This window comes from Taudactylus pleione, unplaced genomic scaffold (assembly GCF_031769625.1).
Source record: "Taudactylus pleione unplaced genomic scaffold, aTauple2 ptg000689l, whole genome shotgun sequence".
NCBI lineage: Eukaryota > Metazoa > Chordata > Amphibia > Anura > Myobatrachidae > Taudactylus > Taudactylus pleione.
The window spans coordinates 1537433-1561813 of NW_028285091.1; the positions used below are offsets into that span (position 1 = coordinate 1537433).

General features: G+C 43.6%; 1 protein-coding gene across 1 annotated transcript; it reads right to left on the reverse strand.

Annotated features, from left to right (window-relative positions):
- Positions 1 to 478: 478 nt before the first annotated feature.
- On the reverse strand, positions 479 to 22507 carry LOC148477811 (uncharacterized). Its single transcript, XM_088456168.1, has 5 exons — positions 22435 to 22507; positions 17072 to 17233; positions 15859 to 16050; positions 14496 to 14619; positions 479 to 2713 (listed from the first exon to the last, which is right to left on the reverse strand). The coding sequence occupies exons 2-5, from the start codon at positions 17147 to 17149 to the stop codon at positions 996 to 998; spliced, it is 2112 nt and encodes a 703-aa protein (XP_088312294.1). The 5' UTR covers positions 17150 to 17233; positions 22435 to 22507; the 3' UTR covers positions 479 to 995.
- Positions 22508 to 24381: the final 1874 nt, after the last annotated feature.

Consider the following 24381-nt stretch of genomic DNA (forward strand, 5'->3'; position numbering starts at 1 on the left):
CACCACTGGTAAAGACCCTAGGGACATGGCCGTCACCGCTGCCAGTAGCGTCCTGTTACCTGGTGCCCTGGTGGTCTAATGTGTGGAGTGGAGACGACCAGAACCCACACTATCAGCACCGCCGGTGGTCTCCACACCGGCGGTGTGAAGCTGCGAACATGCGGTTCCCTGCAAGCAGGGAGGAGCGCTTACCTTCCCCCATCAGCATCCGGCTGTGGGCTCCGGGCGGTGGTGTGCATGTCTACACCTGGAGTCCTGCGGCAGAAGTCACCGACCCAGTCGCCGATGCTACCGCCACCGGAGCTGGGGTCGTTAGAGTAGGACACCCTACACTGCCTGCTCTAGTTCAAATAAAATATTAAAGTGAACTAAAAGAAAAGTTACAGGGCCACAACAACATGGTGCCTCCAGCTCGGCTCATGGGTAAAAAGTTTTGACTATTTGGTGCACAGACTCCTACTCACCAACCTATACCCAATGTAAAGCCTGAAAGAAGAAATGGGGATTGTCATCCCCGTTTTCTGGGAGTGCAGAGGCAAGGGTCTGCATCTTCTTAAGTAGATTTCCTGACCTCGGTTACAGATGGGAGACCGCCATCTGAGCACCTGCGGCAATGTGGCAGTAGCAGGCTTTCCTGTGCTCACCACTTACCTGAGATACGCAGCACTCCACCAGCTGCCTGACAGGGCCCAGAAGGCAGAAGCAGGGGGAAGCGTTCGGCGGATTTAAAATTCAAATGGATAAGGGTGAAGTCGACGGGGTTTTAGACAGGAAATAAATACGACTAGACATTTCTTGGACTTCTACCAATTCTCAAATCCATTGGTAAGTAAATACTGGGAGTTTTTGACAACTAAACACTGGCAATGTCCAGCGGATTGCAATAGACGGCAAAACCGATTCTTAGTAGATCTACCCCCAAGGATCAGTGTCAACAAAATATTTAAAGACAGACTGTAAATCAGACCTGGCTAACTTGTTAGCTGGCATATTCTTTAACCAGTACAAGGAAATGACTTCTCTGCTGTGCGAGTTCTCTGGTGGATGACGTCATCTGAAAATGTCCCGCATTCAGAGAGAGAATATAGCTTCCCTCCTATGTGAATCTTTTGATGTATAAGCAGCTGAGATTTGCTGAGAAAACATTTCCCACATTCTGAGCAAGAGTAGGGCTTCTCTCCTGTGTGAACTCTCTTATGCACTAAAAGATTTGATTTGAGAGTAAACGATTTCCCGCACTCGGAGCAAGAATGAGGTTTTTCTCCTGTGTGGATCCTTTGATGCCTAATGAGATCAGAGTTACGCTTAAAGCATTTCCCACATTCGGGGCAAGAATACGGTCTCTCCCCTGTGTGAATTTTCTGATGTCTAATAAGATCTGATCTAGTAATGAAACACTTCCCACACTCCCCACAAGAGTAGGGCTTCTCCCCAGTGTGGATTCTCTGGTGTTTGATAAGATGAGAATTACTGATGAAACATTTACCGCATTCCGGGCAAGAGAAGGGTTTGTCCCCCGTGTGAATCCTCTTATGGCTTAAAAGATTTCGTTTCAGAGAAAAAGATTTGCCACATAGGAAGCAAAAATATGGTTTCTCTCCTGTATGGCTTCTCTGATGGGAGACAAGTTCGGAAAAACATCTAAAACACTTCCCACATGCAGAACACAAGATCGTTTTTTCTTTTACTTGATGCTTCTGGTTATATTTGTTATGTTCATCAGTATAAATCGTTGTAGGTTTAAGATTTGCTTCTTCACATGAGAGAGATTCCTCCTTAAAATGAGTAGATACATATTGCGTATGTTCACTGGGCATAAAAATGTCAGTGACTGTTACATTACCTCCCTTCCAGGAGACTGATTCCTCCATAATATGAGTAGATGTATACTGTGCATGACCTGTGGGTGTATACATGTCAGTGTGTGTGAGGGTTCCTCCATCACATGGGACAGATTCCTCCATAATAGGAGTAGATGTATAGTGAGTATGATCTGTGGGTGTATACATGTCAATGAGGTTTCCCACATCGCATGAGACTGGTTCCTCCTTGATATGATCTGTGGGTGTACATATGTCAGTGTCTGTAAGGTTTCCTCCATCACATGAGACCGATTCCTCCTTAATATGAGTTGTTGTATACTGTTTATGATATGTGGGTGTATACATGTCAGTGTGTGAGAGGTCTCCTCCATCACATGAGATGGATTCCTCCTTACTATGAGTAGATGTATACTTTGTATGATCTGTGGGTGTATACATGTCAGTGTGTGTGAGGGTTCCTTTATCACATGAGACTGATTTCTCCTTACTATGAGTAGATGTATACTGTTTATGATATGTGGGTGTATACATGTCAGTGTGTGTAAGGGTTCCTCCATCACATGAGACTGATTCCTCCTTACTAGGAGTAGATGTATAGTGTGTATGATCTGTGGGTGTATACATGTCAGTGTGTGTGTGGTTTCCTCCATCACATGATACAGATACCTCCTTAATATGAGTAGACATATGTTGTGGATTAAATGTACGAGTATAAATGGCAGTATGCGGCTTTATAACTTTCTCTGGACTGTTGCTTGTGCTCTGTTCATCTGTTGATGAGTGGTTTGCATCCTGGAGCTTTAAAACAATATTTTGATCTCCGTCCGTACAATCCGGTGAAGAAATAAGGGAGTGGGATCCTACAGATAATTTCGTAGCCTCAGTTAAGCCTGTTAGAAAGAACCACAGCAGATAAAATAATAGTTTGAATGCAATGAAATATACTTCACCCAGTTAGAAATTAAAATAGCTTTTCCACTAATGGGAACTCTCTCTTACCTGAAACGGAGCACAGGACTGCACTGAATGTCCAGCAATTACTGTGCAGGCAAAACTAGCACTTTGCGCGCTGCCTGTAGGTCTTCCATAGAGCGCTATTATTAAATGATGGAGTACAGATGGGGTAGGACCCTGGAAGGACAAACTGTATAATAACCCTGTAAGGTCCCTCTTCTTGCTAATAGAGGGGCAGAGTGAAGGGGCAAGACAGGTGAAGACGGGAGCCGGGAAAAGTGTGTTGGTGGGGTCCAATATGCTATCCTCCAAATAAAGAGGAGAAAATGCAAATTCATATCACTATATTTATAAAATGGTGTGGCATATTGAGACAGATCCCACTAACATGATTGGACGCACTAGATCACTTGACCGTTCATTATTATTTATTTGCATGGGATAACACAATACAAATAATACTCCCCTGTAATTGGGATGAACTATCTTCCAAGAGGAGTGTAAATATCACATAAAAGAGAAAAAAAAACATACTAACAATAGTGTAATCCTGTTTGCATAGATAGTCCAACTGAAAAAAGTGGTCTCACTGAAAAAAGTAATCAGTCTTTAATTATAAGGTGCATATGTTTTCCGCTGGATGAATAATATATGTTACTAGGGTTGCCCCCCCTCCCCACCCCTATATTTTACAGCATAATTATTTTTTTATTTAAAGAAACCTTTTTACAGAAAAAAGCAATGGGCACCAGGTTTGCTCCAAGTTATACCAATATTTGTATGGGTCATTGGGAGTTAGATACCATTTTGGCACAACAACCCATTTGGAGCAACCCTGTTGTCCTGGTTACGTTATATTGATGATATAATTTTTATTTGGAAGGGAGATAATTCTGTTTTAGAAATTTATTGTAAGTTTTTAAATAATAATAATAATAATAATAATACAATTAGATACTGAAAAGACCTAAATTAACTTATTAGATGTCACCGTTTATGCTAAAGACAGTAAAATTCATATGAAAAACTTTAACAAATGAACAGATTCCAAGTCCTACATTCTTACTGAAAGCTGTCATCACACCAATTGGCTCAACTCTATATCAGTGGGTCAATTTAAGAGGCTGAGTAATTGAACAGAGAAAGAGGTATTTGAGGATCAGACTATTTGAAATGGAGAAAATATTTTTGTCATGTGGATATGATGTACAAAAAAAAAAACTTAAAAAGGAAGCTTTAGAAACAAATAGGGTACATTACTTTCATCAATTGTTTCTAGGAAAAATAATGAGGTGAGATACAAATGGGCCTTTGTAACTAATTGTAATTCACAGCATAAATAATTAGAGGACAGTTTGAAAAAACATTGGTCATTATTGTCTAGAGACCCAATTATAGGTCCCTTAATTCCGAGAAAAAACAGTTATATATAAGAAAGCTTCTAATTTTAGGAATTGTCTTGTAAACAGTGCACACCTTACGAGTAAAAAACCATGACAAATATTGACTAAGGGATTCCATAGGTGTGATACTTGTATAGGGTGTAAAAACATCAAAGGTACAGAATCTAGAAAAAAAAATTGAGCAATTGATTATAAATGGCCATAAACAGAGCATCAAAACAATTCATTATTTGCCATACAAAAAAAAAATAATTTATGATATTGAATATTCTTGTGGAAAATATTATATTGGCAGAACAAACAGTTCATTAAAAATAATGGTGAGCAAGCACCAAGAGATATAAAAAATGGTCCGGAGACACACCGTCAGCGCATTTCAAGAAAGAACATGCTTGCTCGTTGCAGAGATAAATAATATTATTGGTATTAAACAGATTAAAAATAACCCCAGATGTAAAGTTATGGCTAGTGCAATAACAAAAGCAGAACTGAAACTCATCCATGAGTTTAATACGCTATTACCACGTGGCTAATTATGATTTCATCTGGTTTCACATCAAGACACGGGTTTTTAGGAGTTTGTTTTTTTTGACATAACTATACACTAATATATATATATATATATATATATACACACACACAGTATATATATAATATATCTCTTATTGTTTTTGTACTGTATACTGACCATGTAACCAATATTATTAACGCACTTTAAATCCTGTGTAGATATTGTTTACTTTGTTCCCTTTATAGTTATTTTTATCCATATTGGGATTGATTCAGATATATATACAGTATATGTCTAACACATGGATATAAAAGTTTTACCCAAACATGGACACCTAGATATTTCCGGAATATACCCTGGAACCAGAGGCAGTACCATTATATGGCTAGATGGTACACACCAATATGAAAAACACAAGACTTCCGGGATGTGGCCGTATGTTCCCGTCAGCGCACCCATCACTTCTGGGATGATGCTAGTGGGACAATAGGATGTCCAGTCCATGGCAACGTTAATCTTGGGAACAGCATCACTTCTGGCATTCGGCACCGGAAGCATGAACAAATGGCGGGAGCCCGGAAAGGAAGATAATGGACGAACATTGTTGTATTATTGATTGTATTATATGTATTTGTTTATACATCACACAGGGTACTAAGCTACCTGCAAATTGGTTAGGGTATTTAAGGACAAAATGGCCGGTTATACCAAACACTTTGATAAAGACCCTCTGGGGTCGAAACGCGTTGGTGAGACACCTGGCAGCTGTTTGAAGGACCTACCCAGCAGTGAAGGAAGGACTTCTGGTATAGTGACACCTTGAGAGATCCTGTTCATCTAATATGCACTACTGATAGAATTCCTACCAGAGGAAGGAAGTGATCTGCTTGCTTGTGGTTTTTTTTAATAATAAAAAAGTTTTTATAGAAACTTTTTGTTTTGGATACTACAATAAATATTGGAGCCAAATTGATGAAAATGTTTGAAATTGTCCTGACTACACCTTTAAAGATTCCCGTGATGTGCACTATTTCCATTGGGAATCCGTGAGTGATGTGTGTGGGAAGCAAAACTCTGAATTACATTTCTCTGCTCATGGTGGTGGTTTTCAGATGCTGCAAAAGATACCATAAGAAATGCTTATATATATTAGCTTATGGCTGTGAGTTATATGTGTGGGGGGCAACCCTAGTAACATACAGTATATTATACATCCAGGTGGAGGGGAACTTATTTACACCTTATAAATTAAAGGCTGATCACTTTTCCAGTGGGACTATCTATGTTGTTAAACAGGATTACACTATTGTATGTATGTATGTTTTTTTTTCTTTTAGGTGATATCTGAACTCCTCTTGGAAGAAAGATCGGCCCAATTGTTGGAGTATTATACTGTATGTATTGTGTTATCCCAAAGCGCAATTCTACCTGTTACATTCTCTCTTTTTTTTTTTCGCCCCATGTAATTTTTATTGAATTTTAAAATTGAAGGGTAGAGAAAAGAAAAGAGAAGGGGCACACGGGGAAGAGGGCGTACAAATAATTGTAACAAAATTTCTTTATCACAATACACAGCAGAATATAAATACTTAATGACGCAGTATATATCTGGGCCTGCACTATGAGTTACCCTTTAAGGAATTTATCCCACTGCTCACCCAAGAATGCAATTGTAGATTCATAATTACATTGGCTATACAAAATGGCGACAGAGCTGGCAGTGTTATTTCCTTACTAGTTGATACACGCTGTAATAGTGGAGGGCACTAATTAAGGAAGCTCGTTACCTAAAGATTGAACAGAGACAGGGAGCCACAGTAAGTCAGGAAGGGCAAAGGGTTTCACGGCATCCTTCTCACATGACCCATGGTTTAAGCATTTCCCCACAAACCAGTCTCTTGCTTGACAAGCGTATTGATATTTCTCTAAATCAGGAAAAGCTACCCCGCCTCTCAATTTAGGTAAGGAACGGGTATCTTTCGCAAGCCTTTCACACATAGTTAACAATAACCTTATTAAATTTATTGCATAAGGATTAAATGGAGGATTCTGGGGATGGTAGGAAATATAAGAGTTTTGGGAGTAATACCATCTTAAAGGCAGCTATTCTGCCCAACCAAGAAACTTCATGAGACATCCAGTCTTTTGTGAAAGTCTAAAACACTTTAAGAAGAGGAATATAGTTACTGTCTATCTCTGGCTAAATGAATACACAAATATTTAAGCGAACAGGATTGCCAAGCATACTTCAAGGTCTCCTTAAGAGATACGAATGTATCAGTAGAGATATTTAAAAGGGAGGGCTTCGGTTTTAGTAGTGTTAAGTTTATAAAAAGAAACCTTACAATAGGCTTCCAAAATACAATATAGAGCGGGGAAAGAAGCATGGGGGTTAAGCAGACAAAGAAAAATGTCATCCGTAAATAAACAAATCTTATGAGTAGTATCTCCTACCCTAGGACCCTGAATTGACTCCACGATCCTGATCTTCTCAGCTAGAGGCTAATGCAAAAAATAGGATTTTGGTACGTACCGATAAATCCCTTTCCCCGATTCCACAGGGGACACTGGAGTCTCAATACAATGGGTATAGGAGTGGGTTAACCGGGAGCTGGCACCTTAAAAAAAAAAAAACTAACTGTAGCTAGCTCCTCCCCCTCCATACCCCCCCCAATCCAGTCTAAACATAACTGTGCCCGAGGAGAGCTGGAAGTAAGGAGAAGGAGACAGAAAAGCTACAATAACTACATCCATGTACTAATACATCATACACAGAAAGAAAAACGGTAACAGACCAATCAAACGACCTAATGCAACAACTGTAGTATCTTGCAGAAAAGAACAGCGCAGGGAGGGCGTCCAGTGTCCCCTGTGGAATCGGAGAAAGGGATTTATCGGTAAGTACCAAAATCCTATTTTCTCCTTCATCCACTAGGGGACACTGGAGTCTCAATACAATGGGGACGTCCCAGAGCTTAGAACCCTGCAGTACTGCACGTCCAAACTTGAAGCGGAGGCCGAAAAGTATCAAATCGATAAAACTTAAGGAAAGTATGCTTTCCCGACCAAGTAGCTGCTCTGCAAAGTTGGTTTAATGAAACCCCCCGAGCAGCCGCCTATGAAGGGCCTACCGAGCGCGTTGAATGAGCGGTAATGGAACTAGGTGATTGTCTGGAAGCCACCACATAAGCCTGTCTGATAGCCAGGCGAATCCATCTTGAAATGGTTTGTTTGGACGCCGGCCAACCTGGACGAGCCAAATCAAACTTTATAAATAAAGCGTCAGATTTACGGAGGGAAGCCGTCCGGTCCACGTAAATCTTAAGAGCCCTGACTACATCCAATAACTTTGAATTTGGAGAATCGTCTTTGAAAACCGGGAACCACTATCAGCTGATTTATATGAAAAGCAGTCACTACCTTGGGAAGAAAGGATTTCTGCGTGCGTAACTCCACCCTATCCTCATGAAAAATGAGGAAGGGGGGACGACAGGATAAGGCACTGAGCTCCGACACTCGCCTTGCTGATGCGAGCGCCAACAGCAGAACCACCTTCCAGGTTAAATAATTCATTTCTACCCTGTGTAAAGGCTCAAAGCTTTCAGGCTGAAGGAACGCTAAAACAAAATCCAAATCCCAAGGTGCAGTGGGCGGTACGAAAGGAGGTTGAATTCTGATGACTCCTTTTAAAAAAGTCTGAACATCTGGAAACAAGGCCAATCTCTTCTGAAAGAAAAGTGACAATGCAGATATCTGTACCTTTAAGGAACCTAGACAAAGGCCCGCTGTTAGACAGGCCTGAAGAAAAAGGAGGAGACGTGATGTCCTAAAAATTGCTGGAGGGTAATTACGTCTCTCGCACCAAACAACATAAGCCTTCCATATGCGATAGTAATGCTGAGAGGTGACATCCTTCCTGGCCCGCAGCATAGTGGGAATCACGCTGGACGGGATCCCCTTGCTTCTGAGGACGGCCCTTTCAGTAGCCAAGCCGTTAAACGAAGCCGCTGTAAGTTCTGATAAACGAACGACCCCTGCAGAAGAAGATCCTCCTGAAGGGGTAGGGGCCAAGGTTCGTCTATTAACAGATTTTGTATCTGCGAGTACCACGCTCGCCTGGGCCATCTGGTGTTACTAGTAGTACCTTGACTCTTTCTCGCTTGATTCTCTGGAGCAAGCGTGGAATGAGAGGAAACGAAGGGAAGACGTAGATGTAATGGAAGGGCCACAGAGCCGACAGTGCGTCCACCGCCGCAGCTTGAGGATCCTTTGTCCTGGAGTAGGAGACTGGTAACTGGTGATTTACTCTTGACGCCATGAGATCGGCTTGCGGACAGCCCCACTTCAGAGTTAGGTGATGGAACACCTGAGGATTCAAGGACCATTCCCCCGGATGGATGTTCTGCCGACTGAGATAGTCGGCCTCCCAGTTCTCTACTCCCGGTATGAATATTGCAGAAATTGCTACTGCAAATTTCTCTGCCCATATAAAAATCCTGCTTACCTCCCTCATAGCAGCTCTGCTTTTTGTGCCGCCTTGTTTGTTTATATATGCCACCGCCGTGGCATCGTCTGACTGAACTCGGATCGCCTGACCCTTCAATATGGGCCGCGCCTTCTGAAGGGCATAAAACATTGCTCTCAACTCCAGCACATTTATGGATAGTCTTACTTCCCGTTGAGTCCAGAGCCCCTGAAAATGCTTTCCCAGGGTCACTGCTCCCCACCCTCTCAGGCTTGCGTCCGTGGTGAGGAGTATCCAATACCACATCGCAAATCTTCTTCCCGCCAACAGGTTAAAGGGATTCAACCACCATATGAGGGATGTTCGTGTTCGCGCCACCAAAAGGACCCTCTGATGTAGAACAGGTGGGACCCTGACCAGTGGGAAAGAAGATCTAACTGGAAGGTTCGGGCGTGAAATCTTGCGTATTGTATTGCCTCGAAAGCTGCTACCATTTTCCCGAGAAGACGGATACAGAAATGTACAGACACCCAGCGATGCTGTAAAACCATGCGCACCAGGTGCTGAATGGGAGCAAACTTGTTCTGGGGCAAAAATACTTTTTGTTCCCTTGTGTCTAGTATCATTGCCAGAAAAAGCAGGCGTTGGGTGGGGATCAGGGAGAATTTCTTGAAATTTAGGATCCATCCGTGTTGTAAAAGAACACTCTGCGTTAGATGAATGTTCTTTAACAGGCGATCCCGTGACGAGGCCTTTATCAAGAGATCGTCCAAATACGGAACAATGACAATACCCTGACAATGCAGCAGGGCCATCATTTCTGCCATAATCTTTGTAAACACCCTTGGTGCTGACGAAAGACCGAAAGGCAGGGCCTGAAATTGAAAATGCGAGTCTAGTATTGCAAAACGAAGAAAAATCTGATGAGGAGGCCATATCGGTATATGGAGATAAGCATCCTTTGTGTCGAGGGACACTAAAAACTAGTCTTTCTCGAGACTCGCAATAATGGATTGGAGAGATTCCATTTTGAATCTGAAGACTCGCAGATAAAGGTTTAATTCCTTGAGATTGAGGATGGGCCTCATGGAGCCGTCCGGCTTGGGCACAACGAACAAACTTGAATAAAACCCTTGACATCCCTGGTGGGATGGAACCTTCACTATTACCTGAGACAATAACAGTTTAAGTATTGCCTCCTGGATAGCTACACGTTTTTCCGTAACCTGAGGTAAACCTGTCTTGAAAAAACGAGAGAGAGGGGCTGTATTCTGAAATCCAGCTTTAGTCCCTGAACAATGACATCCCGAACCCAGGCGTCCTGACAAGAATGGTTCCAAATGTCCTTGAAACGTAGGAGTCGAGCCCCTACTCTGGGGTCCCCCAAATGAGAAGGGAGAATGTCATGCGGTAGGCTTTGCAGCTGCTTTATCCTGCTGGGAGTTGGAGGCAGCTGTGAGATCCACTTATCTAATTCCGAGCAGAAAGGAACCTCCCCCATAAAAGAGCCTCAACTGCTCTCTTAGACTCTGCGTCTGCTTGCCACTGATGCAACCACAGAGCCCTTCTAGCTGACACAGCCAATGCTGAAGATCTGACGGATAGACTGCAAATGTCCTTTGACGCTTCCCCCAGGAATGCAGCTGATTCTGTAATCTGCTCAGCTAACTGAATGAGGTCATCGGGTTGTGCACGGACCTAATCCCTTCCGCTAGCTGCAAAGCCCAATTCTCAATGGCTTTGTTCACCCAACAGCAGACTTGAGCCGGACGCATCAAAACCCCTGCTACAGTGTATAGGGATTTTAATGTCTGTTCCAGCTTCCTGTCCGAGGTCTCTTTTAAAGCAACCGCACCCGGCACTGGAAGTACTGTCTTTTTAGAAAGACGGGCTACTGATGGGTCTACCGCAGGAGGAGTTTCACACAATCTCCTACCGACCTGTGGAAAAGGGTAATAAGAGAGATATTTCTTGTTCATTTGAAATCTCTTATCTGGGTGTTTCCATGCAATAGAGAGAATATCATCCAGCTCCTCCGATGCTGGAAAGGTAACGAACTGCTTAACCCTTTTACCAAAAATAGACGGTTTTGCAGTTACCTCTACCTCCTCCACATGTAACACCTGTCCTGATGCAGGTTCAAATTCCTCAGTAATCTGAACCTCCTCCTCCTGCACTTCACCCTCCTCTTGGTCCTGAACATCCTCTTCGTCGGATTCATCCCAATGTAGGGGATTATGAATGAACCTTTTACTAAAGGACCTGAGTAGATGCAGAGGGAGCCTGGGACATTGCCTTTGTAAGACCCTCTACCGATCTTGCTAGAGATCGGGCCCACTCTGGTTTCAGCTGCTGTCTGATTCAGCCTCTCCCTGTCTCTGCGAGATGCTTCAAACTCAGATGACAGGTTGGATATAACTGATGTTAATTGATCCGACCAAATAGGCTGGCTCACATTAACAGAGTCCTGAGGCTGAGACATGCAATTATCACACAGTAAGGAAGCATTAGGCTGTCCCTGTGTGAATTTTTCCCCACAAGTTTTGCAGGAAAAGGCCTATTGGGCTGCCTTAGACCCCTTGGTAGACATTACAGTTACCACACACACACAGAGACAGAAAAAAACGACAGTAGTAATTACAATCACACCTATGACTTACTGAGAAGGGGCACAGAGGGGGATAAGCAATGTGTACAGCACTAATTGAATAACGCTGCAACAATAATAGCAAGGGCTGATAACTGAGTACTAGCCAGACACAGCCTGCTCCTTCACTTTTGGTATTCCAAAATGGCCCCTCAGCGTTCTTTAGAAGCGCTGAGGCTGATGGTAGGCAGAAGCAGAAGAAAAAACTTAGGCTCCGCCTCCCCGGCTATGGCGCCCTTCCGTGAAATGCCCACCTATTATAATGTCCTGGCTCCCTGCTAACCAGGGAGCCAGGTGACACTAACCTTGACCCTGCCTAAGCTGCCAGCGGCGGGCATGTGCTGTGGGAACCCGCTACGAGCACTGCATCCAGCGCGTATCTGGGTTCCCCAGAGACTGAGGTCTCTGTAGCAGGAGACCTCAGCGCAAACTTTGTGCAGCAGCGGTGAGGTCTCCCCCAGCAGCATCCATAGGTGTAGACAGGCAGGGGCAGTGGGCTGCCTGTCCATCCTCCTGCTGATTGGAGGTCCTTCTTTATGTTAAAATAAGCCCTAAACGGGAGATCAACGTCCAGCTCCCAGGGCACACTTTTTAGACTGGGTTGGGGGGGGGTATGGAGGGGGAGGAGCTAGCTACTGTTGGTTTGTTTTTTTTAAGGTACCAGCTCCCGGTTAACCCACTCTTATACCCATTGTATTGACACTCCAGTGTCCCCTAGGGGATGAAGGAGAAATTAAGGGGGAGAGAGAGGACACCCCTGTCGGGTACCATGAGTTATATTAAAACATGGGGGGAGAGATCCACTGACAAATGTCCTAGCAGACGGAGCATAATGCTGAGATCGAATCCAAGATTCTACCGCCAAACCCAAATCTCCTAAGTACAACTTGTAGGTAGGTTCCTTACTGCGATCACATTGTTCCATAATATTAAAAACCCAACAAGTGTTATCTGGCGACTGACAGCCCATTGCAAACACTACTACTGGTCTGAATTGATTAAAGAGGGTAACAATGGGCCTAGCCTTAAAGCAACCAAATTGGCAAATAGCTTGACGTCCATGGACACAAGGCGTGTAGTAAAAGGAAAGGCTGGTTGGCATGAAGCATGCAGTCAGATGTAAACTGGGTCGACACACAAAGTGGAGTCAGAATTATGCCGCGTTGTTATACAATGTGGATACACAGTCGCAGGAAAACTAGCTGCAACAGGAGTAGCAAACAAAAGGGGAGATGCATCAAACCAAGAGGACAACTGAAGAAGCAACCTATCAGCTTCTAGCTATCATTTACCTAGTACATTCTATATAAAATGATAGCCAGAAGCCAGTTGGTTGCTATGAGTAACTTCACCTGTCCTCTTAGCAAGTTTGATACATCTCCCCCAAAAATTTCTTAAGCAAGGCTTAGTCATACTAATTGCAGTCAAAACAGAAATGAAGATGGATTCTGCTGAAGTGATGCAGGCCATGTTGGAGTAGGGCAGACTGTGACTCGCTAGTTGCAGGACAGGTATTTTGACAAAAGTATTCATCAGGTATACGAGCTGTGAACAATGGCAAATGTGGCTATACATCACAGCTCCTTAAGCTGGGTACACACTAAAAGATTGTGTACCCAGGGATGTTGCCAATGATCCCGGCGCCGACATATCGGGAGATCCGGTGACAGACCGTCCGATATGCCCACCCCCCCAGAGAGCAATGACCATGTGGACTGTGTGCGCAAATGTACTTTCACTTAACACAAAATAATTATCACTGCCATGTCATGCTGGGAGCAGTAGTGCAGTTGCCTCAGATGTGTAACAACTAAGTTACATTGAAACAAGTGTGGGTGGGTATCTACCAACGCGTTTCACCACAGTCACTGAGGAGTGCTGAGGTTGAGTCTAGGGTGTTCCCGCCAAAAATGGATGACGTTGGATCATAATCATTGCCCAAGGACCAGTTAGTCTCTCTCTCTCTCTCACAGTTCATGTACCTATGTTCTGTGTATCTTTATAGTTATAATGAACGCTAAGGTGTAATTTGTTTGTTAGCTCATTCTTTACCATTTATCGTTTTAGCGGGGCGCGGCGCCCTGCCCTCCTTCTGGAGGGCAAAAAGCACCCTGCCCTCCAGAAGGAGGGCAAAAAGCGCTCTGCCCTCACAGCCTGCGTGTGCCATCTTCACCCGCGGGACGCAGTCTCCCGCGGGTGGAGAAATGTGCGGTGACCCGGTCACCGCCGGAGAGTAGACGCCGGGAGCATGCACCCGGCATCTATTCTCCCTGTCTGCAGCGCTTGGGGGCTGCCCGGCGTGTCCGTAAGTGCCGGGCACGCCCCCAAGTATGACTAAAAGGGGACGCGTCTTGTAGACACTCCCCCTTTTCGATGACCACGCCCCTTTTCGGGCGCGCGCGCACATGGTTGCCCTCTCTAGCTCTGGCGCCCTGCCTGCCGCCGAAGCTAGAGTGAACACTATTTGAGTAGCAAACCAATACTACAGTACTCGGGGACATGCAGACAAGTATGGAGAGGGATGAGCGTCTGTCTGTCACTGTCAGTAACGTGTAGCATTTTAACTGATACTGGTATGTGACTCCCATATACAGCATTGCCATACTTCAGACAGAAAATGTATATGCACAGATATTGCTTACTACTACTACTACTACTAGACAGACATGAATGGGATTTAACTTATTCTTACCCAGTAATGTGAGGGGCCGGTGATTCTCCGTCATCACGTCTTTGTACAGATCCTTGTGTTCTTCTATATACTCCCACTCCTCCATGGAGAGATAGACAGTGACATCACCAAACCGTATAGCAACCTGACACACAAATTAAAAAACAGTCATCACCCAGACAAATCCCCTGGTGTTACTGTATAATTTCCCGATTCATTATGGAATGCAACTGCGAATGCAATAGTGATTACGAACGCAGTTCAACTGCGATCGCTATGCCGTCGCAATACTACATAAGGACGCCCACCTTACCCTACACACATCCGTAAGGTTTAGCAAGACTGCGAAAACATCGGTACAATCGAGTACCATCGCAGCCTCATGCACACTTGCACAAGCTCTGACCTTACTCAGAAATTGCTAACTTCATCGCACACTATGAGGCCTCAGGCTGTGTAGGGCACCGCAGTGGATAATTTATGAACAACCATGCAGCGGCGTTCAAACGCACTGGCAAGCCTGCGTGTCGCCTACCCCCCCCCCCAGTCACCGCCCACAAATGGCACTTCCTGTCAATCACTCTGCGATGGGTCTGCATAGTCACTGCGATCACAGTCTCGACCACGGTGGCCTGTTCGCACATTGCGATGCATACGCAGAACGCAACAATCGTCTGATTGTCTGCATATTAGCAACTGCGTTCCTTGCTGAATCAGGCCCAATGTCCCATTCCCAGCAGTCACCTCTCCAGTCATCACCCAGACACATCCCCTGGTGTTACTGTATAATGTCCCATTCCCAGCAGTCACCTCTCCAGTCATCACCCAGACACATCCCCTGGTGTTACTGTATAATGTCCCATTCCCAGCAGTCACCACCCAGACACATCCCCTGGTGTTACTGTATAATGTCCCATTCCCAGCAGTCACCTCTCCAGTCATCACCCAGACACATCCCCTGGTGTTACTGTATAATGTCCCATTCCCAGCAGTCACCTCTTCAGTCATCACCCAGACACATCCCCTGGTGTTACTGTATAATGTCCCTTTCCCTGCAGTCACCTCTCCAGTCATCACCCAGACACATCCCCTGGTGTTACTGTATAATGTCCCATTCCCAGCAGTCACCTCTCCAGTCATCACCCAGACACATCCCCTGGTGTTACTGTATAATGTCCCATTACCAGCAGTCACCTCTCCAGTCATCACCCAGACATCCCCTGGTGTTACTGTATAATGTCCCATTCCCAGCAGTCACCTCTCCAGTCATCACCCAGACACATCCCCTGGTGTTACTGTATAATGTCCCATTCCCAGCAGTCACCTCTCCAGTCATCACCCAGACACATCCCCTGGTGTTACTGTATAATGTCCCAGCAGTCACCTCTCCAGTCAGCAGCTGAATGATTTTGTAGGTGAGTTCCAGGATCATCTGCTCATTGTCTCTCTCATGTATCAGTGAGTGAGGTGGAGGCACCGTGATGGGGCTGTGGGTCCTGCTCCATCCTCCTGACACACAGGGACGGCTACTGGGTGTCTCGCACTTACCGGATGTCTTCTTAACTTCTGTATAATCCTGTGTATTGAGATGTAAGCTAAAAGCATATCACTCATATATATAAAAACAATATCTATATCAACCTGCCACAACTATCCTGCTTTAACCTACAACTTTGAGTGAAAACCTCGTCTATTAAGGTGCATAATCCTTAAGTAGCACTTGCTCCCTATGGACGCCCACAGCTCTTATTAATATTCATGTGTGATGCATATTAAAGCGGCAGCCGCAGCAGTTCCAGAATCTCCCACATGCAGAGTGAAATCACCTTATCAGTTGAGAAAACAGTGAAGCCACGTACTTATTCCCAGAATCCTTTTCCTCTCCAGTCAGGTCCCGGTTTTATTAATATAGATTACAGTGATTGCCGCTATGGGCTGGATACAGAGATGCACGCAGCGTCAATGCTGCATGCTAGCAGCCTGTTTTCAGTCTGCGCGTGCGTCCCGAATGTTACCGTCGGAGCTGCAGAATAAATTTTAACATAAAGAGAGGCAATTTCAATGGGCCTGTCTCAGTGATAACAGCAGGGTGACTAGCCAGAGGTGTCGCGACCAGTCCATTGCCGCAGTTGCACTGACTACAGCGGCCATGTTCAAATGGAGATTTTGCGTTTCTATAGGACTGGTGCAATGTTCAATGGTGCTCCTTAGCAGCGGCCAGGGGGGGGGCGTCTCTGTAAGATTCCCATCGGCTGCGTATTAGCATACGACAGCGGGCAGGGTTAGCTTTACGCCGTGGGGAGGGGAGAGTTAGGTTCAGCCACCACCAAGGGGGGGGGGGTTAGTCCCTGACAGGATTCTAAGCATCAGGATGACGCAGTCTGTGTTTTGGCGGTCGGCATCCCGTCTGCCAGCCTCCCATATCCAACCCGTGACAAAGTGGTGGACACATAAATAATGAAGTGGACGCCTATGGATGAATTTCTTTTTAAAACAAATATTTTAATGTTATCTTTTCTTAAATGCATCTTCCCAAGTAGTTATCATTCAGAAGGAGTCAAAACCGCAATTGTGGACACTCCCAGAAGCCCCCTCACCTCTCCAGTCAGCAGGTATATGATCTCCAGGGTGAGATTTAGTATCCTCTCAGTCATGTGACTCCTGTCCTTCTCCATCCTCAGGGAGACCGTGACAATCTACACTGGACTCTTCTGTCCTAAAGATGGGTGTCACCCCCCAACGTTACCGCACAGCTCAATCTACAAAGAAAGAATAGATAATGAATGCACAACAGCATCTGCATTTAAAGTGGAACCCTTTCACTCCCACCAATACTTAAATCTAGGGTCTGAACAAACAACGATGATCATGTGAACTTGAAATTGTTGGATGCTGGTTATAGAACTTTATCCCGGGTCTATGAAAAGAACCATGTTAAGAGCTCAGCAAGTACAGTTGCCATTGTTTCATTTCACTATCTACTATCTTGAAAGGACCATCTGTGATAGACTAAGTCGAAAACCTGTGTAAAAAAGGTTCCGATACGAGTGGCCGTAGCCATACTCCAACCAGGTTTTGTTTTGTTTAATCTGCGACTTTATACATATGACAGAATCATGGCGGCTGAACTCTCTAGCTCACTGGAGCAACCTCTCACTTCAGAGCTGCGTGAAAATGACAATTTTGTTTCATTTAGATTATAGCCGCGCTGGAGCTGTCAGAGGGAACCACAGGAGGATGACCAGAATGAATGTAAAACTTCCACTATTTACACAGACCGCAATTTCTGAGGAATGGGCTCTTTTCTTCTAGCACCCTGCACCTGTCACAACTCGTGCAGTTCCTCTATCCTACTCTGCTCTGGTGCTTCTAGCACACTCTGGTCTGTATATGAGCCGTATGTTGCATCAGCTGAGTGTGCTAGAAGCACCAGAGCAGAGAGCGACACCCCAGACAAGATAGAGGAACTGCACAGGTTGTGGCAGGTGCAGGGTGCTAGACTGATCACTATTTTATGTATTAAAAGAAATAAAAGCAATTTAACACTTTCCTCTGCCCTGGGTAGCTCATGGGTGGGGGTACGCTAAGTGTGCATGCAGATGTAATAGCCAAGTCACATAATGTAGACACAGTGTGATGAATGCAGTGAGCACAATATGCAGTGTATGAATAAGGTGGGGTACACATCAGGCGATATTTTGGACGATGTATATCGTTCCGACACGGTTCGGAACAATATCCCGTCCATATTGCTAAGTGTGTACCCTTGCCCCATCTGATGTGCTGCACGTCAGATGGGTCGACCACACAGGCGACCGCGTACAGATGAATGTGGGATGAAAGTGTATATCGTGCGGTCGTACACGGCTGTCTGATATATCCTTCCATTGTGCGTCGGGTCAGCTGGGATACATGTCGTTATGTGTACCCGGCCTAAGCTTGGCGACAGGATCATCTCTTAATTTCAAGCATGTGAACTTTATTTCCCCCCCAGCACATGACTTGCAGTGTATAAATAACTACAGTCAGGTGCATAAATATTGGGACATTGACAGAATTTTCATATTTTGGCCTCTATTCACCACCACAATGGCTTTGAAATTAAACAAACAAGATGTGCTTCAATTGGAGACTTTCAGATTTAATTTGAGGGTAATTACATCCAAATCAGGTGAACGGTGTAGGAATTACAACGGTTTCTATTTGTGCCTCCCACTTTTTAAGGGGCCAAAAGTAATGGGACTATCAACTCAAAAGCTATTTCATGGACAGGTGTGGGCTATTCCCTCGTTATTTCATTATCAATTAAGCAGGTAAAAGGTCTGGAGTGACATTTGCATTTGGAATCAGTTGCTGTCGACTCTCAATATGAGATCCAAAGATCAGTCACTATCAGTGAAGCAAGCCATCATTAGGCTGAAAAGTCAAAACAAACCCATCAGAGAGATATCAAAAACATTAGGCGAGGCCAAATCAACTGTTTGGAACATTCTTAAATGGAAAGAACGCACCGGAGAGCTCAGCAACACCAAAAGACCCGGAAGACCACGGAAAACAACTGTGGTGGATGACAGAAGAATTATTTCCCTGGTGAAGAAAAACCCCTTCACAACAGTTGGCCAAATCAAGAACACTCTCCAGGAGGTAGGTGTATATGTGTCAAAGTCAACAATCAAGAGAAGACTTCACAAGAGTGAATATAGAGGGTTCACCACAAGATGTAAACCATTGGTGAGCCTCAAAAACAGGAAGACCAGATTAGAGTTTGCCAAACAACATCTAAAAAAGCCATTACAGTTCTGGAACAACATCCTATGGACAGATGAGACAAAGATCAACTTGTACCAGAGTGATACAAAGATCAACTTGTACCAGAGTGATGGGAAGAGAAGAGTATGGAGAAGGAAAGGAACTGCTCATGATCCAACACATACCATCTCATCAGTGAATCATAGTGGTGGTAGTGTCATGGCGTGGGCATGTATGGCTGCCAATGGACCTGGTTCCCTTGTATTTATTGATGATGTGACTGCTGACAAAAGCAGCAGAATGAATTCTGAAGTGTTTCGGGCAATATTATATGCTCATATTCAGTCAAATGCTTCAGAACTCAGTGGACGGCGCTTCACAGTGCAGATGGACAATGACCCGAAGCATACTGCTAAAGTAACCAAAGAGTTTAAGGCTAAAAAGTGGAATGTTATGCAATGGCCAAGTCAAACCCCTGACCTGAATCCGATTGAGCATGCATTTCACTTGATGAAGACAAAACTGAAGGAAAAATGCCCCAAATAACAAGCAGGAACTGAAGACATTTGCAGTAGAGGCCTGGCAGAGCATCACCAGGGATGAAACCCAGCGTCTGGTGATGTCTATGCATTCCAGACTTCAGGCTGTAATTGCCTGCAAAGGATTTGTAACAAAGTATTAAAAAGTGAAAGTTAGATTTAGGATTGTTTAGTTTGTCCCATTACTTTTGGCCCCTTAAAAAGTGGGAGGCACATATAGAAACCGTTGTAATTCCCACACCGTTCACCTGATTTGGATGTAATTACCCTCAAATTAAATCTGAACGTCTGCAGTTAAAGCACATCTTGTTTGTTTCATTTCAAAGCCATTGTGGTGGTTAATAGAGGCCAAAATATGAAAATTCTGTCAATGTCCCAATATTTATGCGCCTGACTGTATGTACATCTCCTGCACTGTTATTAGGTAGTAATTGCAAAGATAAAAGCCCCTAGCTGTGTTATATTGCGACATCTTTTCTGTCTCATGGGGTGTCTACTCACTGCAGACTGATTCTCTCTCTATTGGGCGTTTGGTGGGTATTGTGGGGTCCTTACAAAAGGAACACATGTATGGAATTAAAATGAAGCATGCTTATGTGTAGCAGGTTAAAGTAGTTGCGTTGATATCAATAGTGTCAGTAAAAGAATAAAAATCTTACTGATTTACACCAGCCAACAAACCCTGTGTGTGTAAGTACTTACAAATATTTCCTACAGTTTTCACAGTTTGGGAGCCAAAATCGATCAACATCAATGTTGTTTCTGAGGCTAAATCACACATTTACTGATACTAATACTTAAAAAAAACAAATCAAAAAATTGTCTGTTAGTATATGTGTGATTTAGCCCCAGAAACACAGCATAGATGTTGATTGATTTTAAATTGATCAAAATCGACCTTTAGTAAATGTACCCCCTAGAGAGAAATGCAATGAACGGCGATTTGCCAAAATCACATATTTTGTCAATGAAAATTCCATAATATATATTCATAAATGTCATTTATTTAGCGCTGTAATTTTTAACTATTTGGGAGGACTTTTTATTTTTTTTCCTTCTAGGTATGAGGAGAGGTAAGAGTGACAATTTGAGGGTAAGTGGATGAGTTTTGAAGTTGGTGTATTTTGTGTAGTAGGTGACATAAATGGTGACGCTGGGTGACACAGGGTGTGGGATAAAGTTACAGGTAATAATAGAATATATCTATAGGACAGGACTAGTAGGTGACATGGATGGTGACACAGGGTGTGGGATATAGTTACAGGTAATATACAGTATATCTGTAGGACAGGAATAGTAGGTGACATGGATGGTGACACAGGGTGTGGGATAAAGTTACAGGTAATAATACAATATATCTATAGGACAGTACTAGTAGGTGACATGTATGGTGACACAGGGTGTGGGATATAGTTACAGGTAATAATACAATATATCTATAGGACAGGACTAGTAGGTGACATGGATGGTGACACAGGGTGTGGGATAAAGTTACAGGTAATAATACAATATATCTATAGGACAGGACTAGTAGGTGACATGGATGGTGACACAGGGTGTGGGATATAGTTACAAGTAATAATATAGTATATATATATATATATATATATATATATATATATATATATATATATATATATATATAGGCCAGGACTAGTAGGTGACACAGGGTGTGGGATATAGTTACAGGTAATAATACAATATATCTATAGGACAGGACTAGTAGGTGACATGGATGGTGACACAGTGTGTGGGATATAGTTACAGGTAGTAATACAGTATATCTATAGGACAGGACTAGTAGGTGACATGGATGGTGACACAGGGTGTGGGATATAGTTACAGGTAATAATACAGTATATCTATAGGACAGGACTAGTAGGTGACATGGATGGTGACACAGGGTGTGGGATATAGTTACAGGTAATAATACAATATATCTATAGGACAGGACTAGTAGGTGACATGGATGGTGACACAGGGTGTGGGATAAAGTTACAGGTAATAATACAGTATATCTATAGGACAGGACTAGTAGGTGACATGGATGGTGACACGGTGTGGGATAAAGTTACAGGTAATAATACAATATATCTATAGGACAGGACTAGTAGGTGACATGGATGGTGACACAGGGTGTGGGATAAAGTTACAGGTAATAATACAATATATCTATAGGACAGGACTAGTAGGTGACATGGATGGTGACACAGTGTGTGGGATATAGTTACAGGTAGTAATACAGTATATCTATAGGACAGGACTAGTAGGTGACATGGATGGTGACACAGGGTGTGGGATATAGTTACAGGTAATAATACAATATATCTATAGGACAGGACTAGTAGGTGACATGGATGGTGATACTGGGTGACTCAGGTAATAATACAATATACATATAGGACAGGACTAGTTGATGACATGGATGGGGACACAGGGTGTGGGATATAGTTACAGGTAATATAATACAATATATTTATAGGACAGAATTAGTAGCTGACTGATGATTGTCACTTATCTCATCTGTTAGATGGGTGGAATAAAACGGATGACAAATAAGGTAAAACAGTGACACATCCCTTGGACACAAGATGCTGCTGCTGCTGCTGTAAGAGGTATAATAAATAATAAGACAAATACACATAATGTTAGGATGCAATAAATGCAATTACCCGTTATTATCATAAGTGCACCGTCTCCTCTCTGCTGCCTACAGTGCAGTACATGCGCCCGCCCGCACCGGACACTGGCTGCTGTAGTATAATCACTTCCTGTCTGTGCGTTCCACTTGTACCCGGATTTGCGTTCCACCTGGTAATCCTCAGCACTGGCTCTTTAAGCAGTTTAAAGTTCTTTCTATAAGCTTTCCGGTTCCGTTTAGGATTTCTATTTTGTGTAATTTTTTTAAATAAAATTGTTAGTTTATTACTAAAGGGCAGCGCGGGGTCCCCATGCTATGCATAGATACCTGACAATTCACCCCGTCTGTACATAAGCAAACTGTTATACAATTGGATGTCCCAGCATAGAGATGTTTGAAGTGGGGGTGAGAGATGCTGCTTTGCTTCTTAGAATGGGGGCATTTCTTTGGAACCACAGAAAGGGGTAGGTAGGAGGAAATGTTATATTCTTATTGTATGTAATATTACTTCTTTGCTTTGCATCTTTTGACCTTGAGTAGGCTGTGGTTTATTGCTCATATCAAGACATATGAGAAATAAACATCTTGCCTTAAGACACCTGCATCTGGTTGCATCCTGTGATCACCAGCAAAATGCTACTCCTTTTATCCGCTGTTCTAAATTGAGCCCAGTGTCTCCAAGCTGAAACCCTCCTTCAGCTACTCAGTGCAGACTGTCCATAGTGAGGGACCAGTGGGAATTAGCCAACACCACTCAGCAGGTATTTGCAGCAGCATGTCCACACATACCAAGAGGTGTCAAAACGAGTTACCCATCCATTACACTAAGGGAGGAGTCAAACACAGGCGGTTACTGACATTGAGAAGTGAATCCCTAGGAGTGGTGGATGAGTAACTAGCCCGTTTTGTCCGTGTCGAAAACCTGTGATCGCCTGATGGAGTGAGGACATCGGGTCACACTCCTCTTCTGTAATAGCCCAATAGTACTTCACATCATGCCCTGTCCTCAAGGCCTAAACAAACAAACATCACCCTTGAATGCCATGGTAACAGGGAAATAGTAAATACTAAAAATAGGTCTCCTAAATAATATATAAAACATAGTGCACCTATTATTAAATAAAACTCTATTTGTGCACCCCCAATGGTGGATCAAGAAATGCTAGTTCCCACATTAGTGAAAAAAATTATTGCAAGTGACCTCTGTTATAAACAAATAGTAATGATGACTACAATTGTGCCTTATTTTAACATTTTTACACTGGTACCCTGGACTTTGGCACCAGGAGGTACTCAGTGCTAGTGTAATACTCAGTGCTAGTGTAACAATATTTTATTTAACATAGATACTCAGTACTAGTGCAACCAGAGCCGTAACTAAACTTTTACTGGTACTTGTAAACTGGTCGCACTGCCCTAGTTACGACCCTGAGTGCAACAGTATTTTATTTCACAATAACAGTTACAATGTAATCAACCCAGTTAAACACATCCATGAGAGACCACTCCCGGTTGGTTTCCGTGTTATTAACCACTTGCCTGCAACCATGCCAGTTTGGGATTTCCTTGACATGGTTGCATGTAATGCAACCAGTCAGGGACACCCACTGAGCAGCTGGCAGAAGTTAATCTTCAAGCAGCTGCCAATATCAGAGGGATCTCCCGGACCCTCTGCACCCTTGGAAGCTCCCCCAATGCACGTCTTCTAATCAGTGTTGATTAGGCAAACAGATGGTACCCTCCAACCTGCATCTGCAGAGTAGAGCAGCTGTCGGAAAATACAGCACTGCCCCCAGTGTATTCCTGGTGTCTGCATAGAGGAGCAGCCGCCAGGGAAATATAAACATAACAGTGCCTCCTCTCCCTACTCTTTCATGGTTAGATACTGATTTATCGACATCCATGATATACCAGAAAATCAATATACGAGGGTGGTTCAATAAGTAAGGTAACAAGACTGCTCGTGTGTAATGTTCTC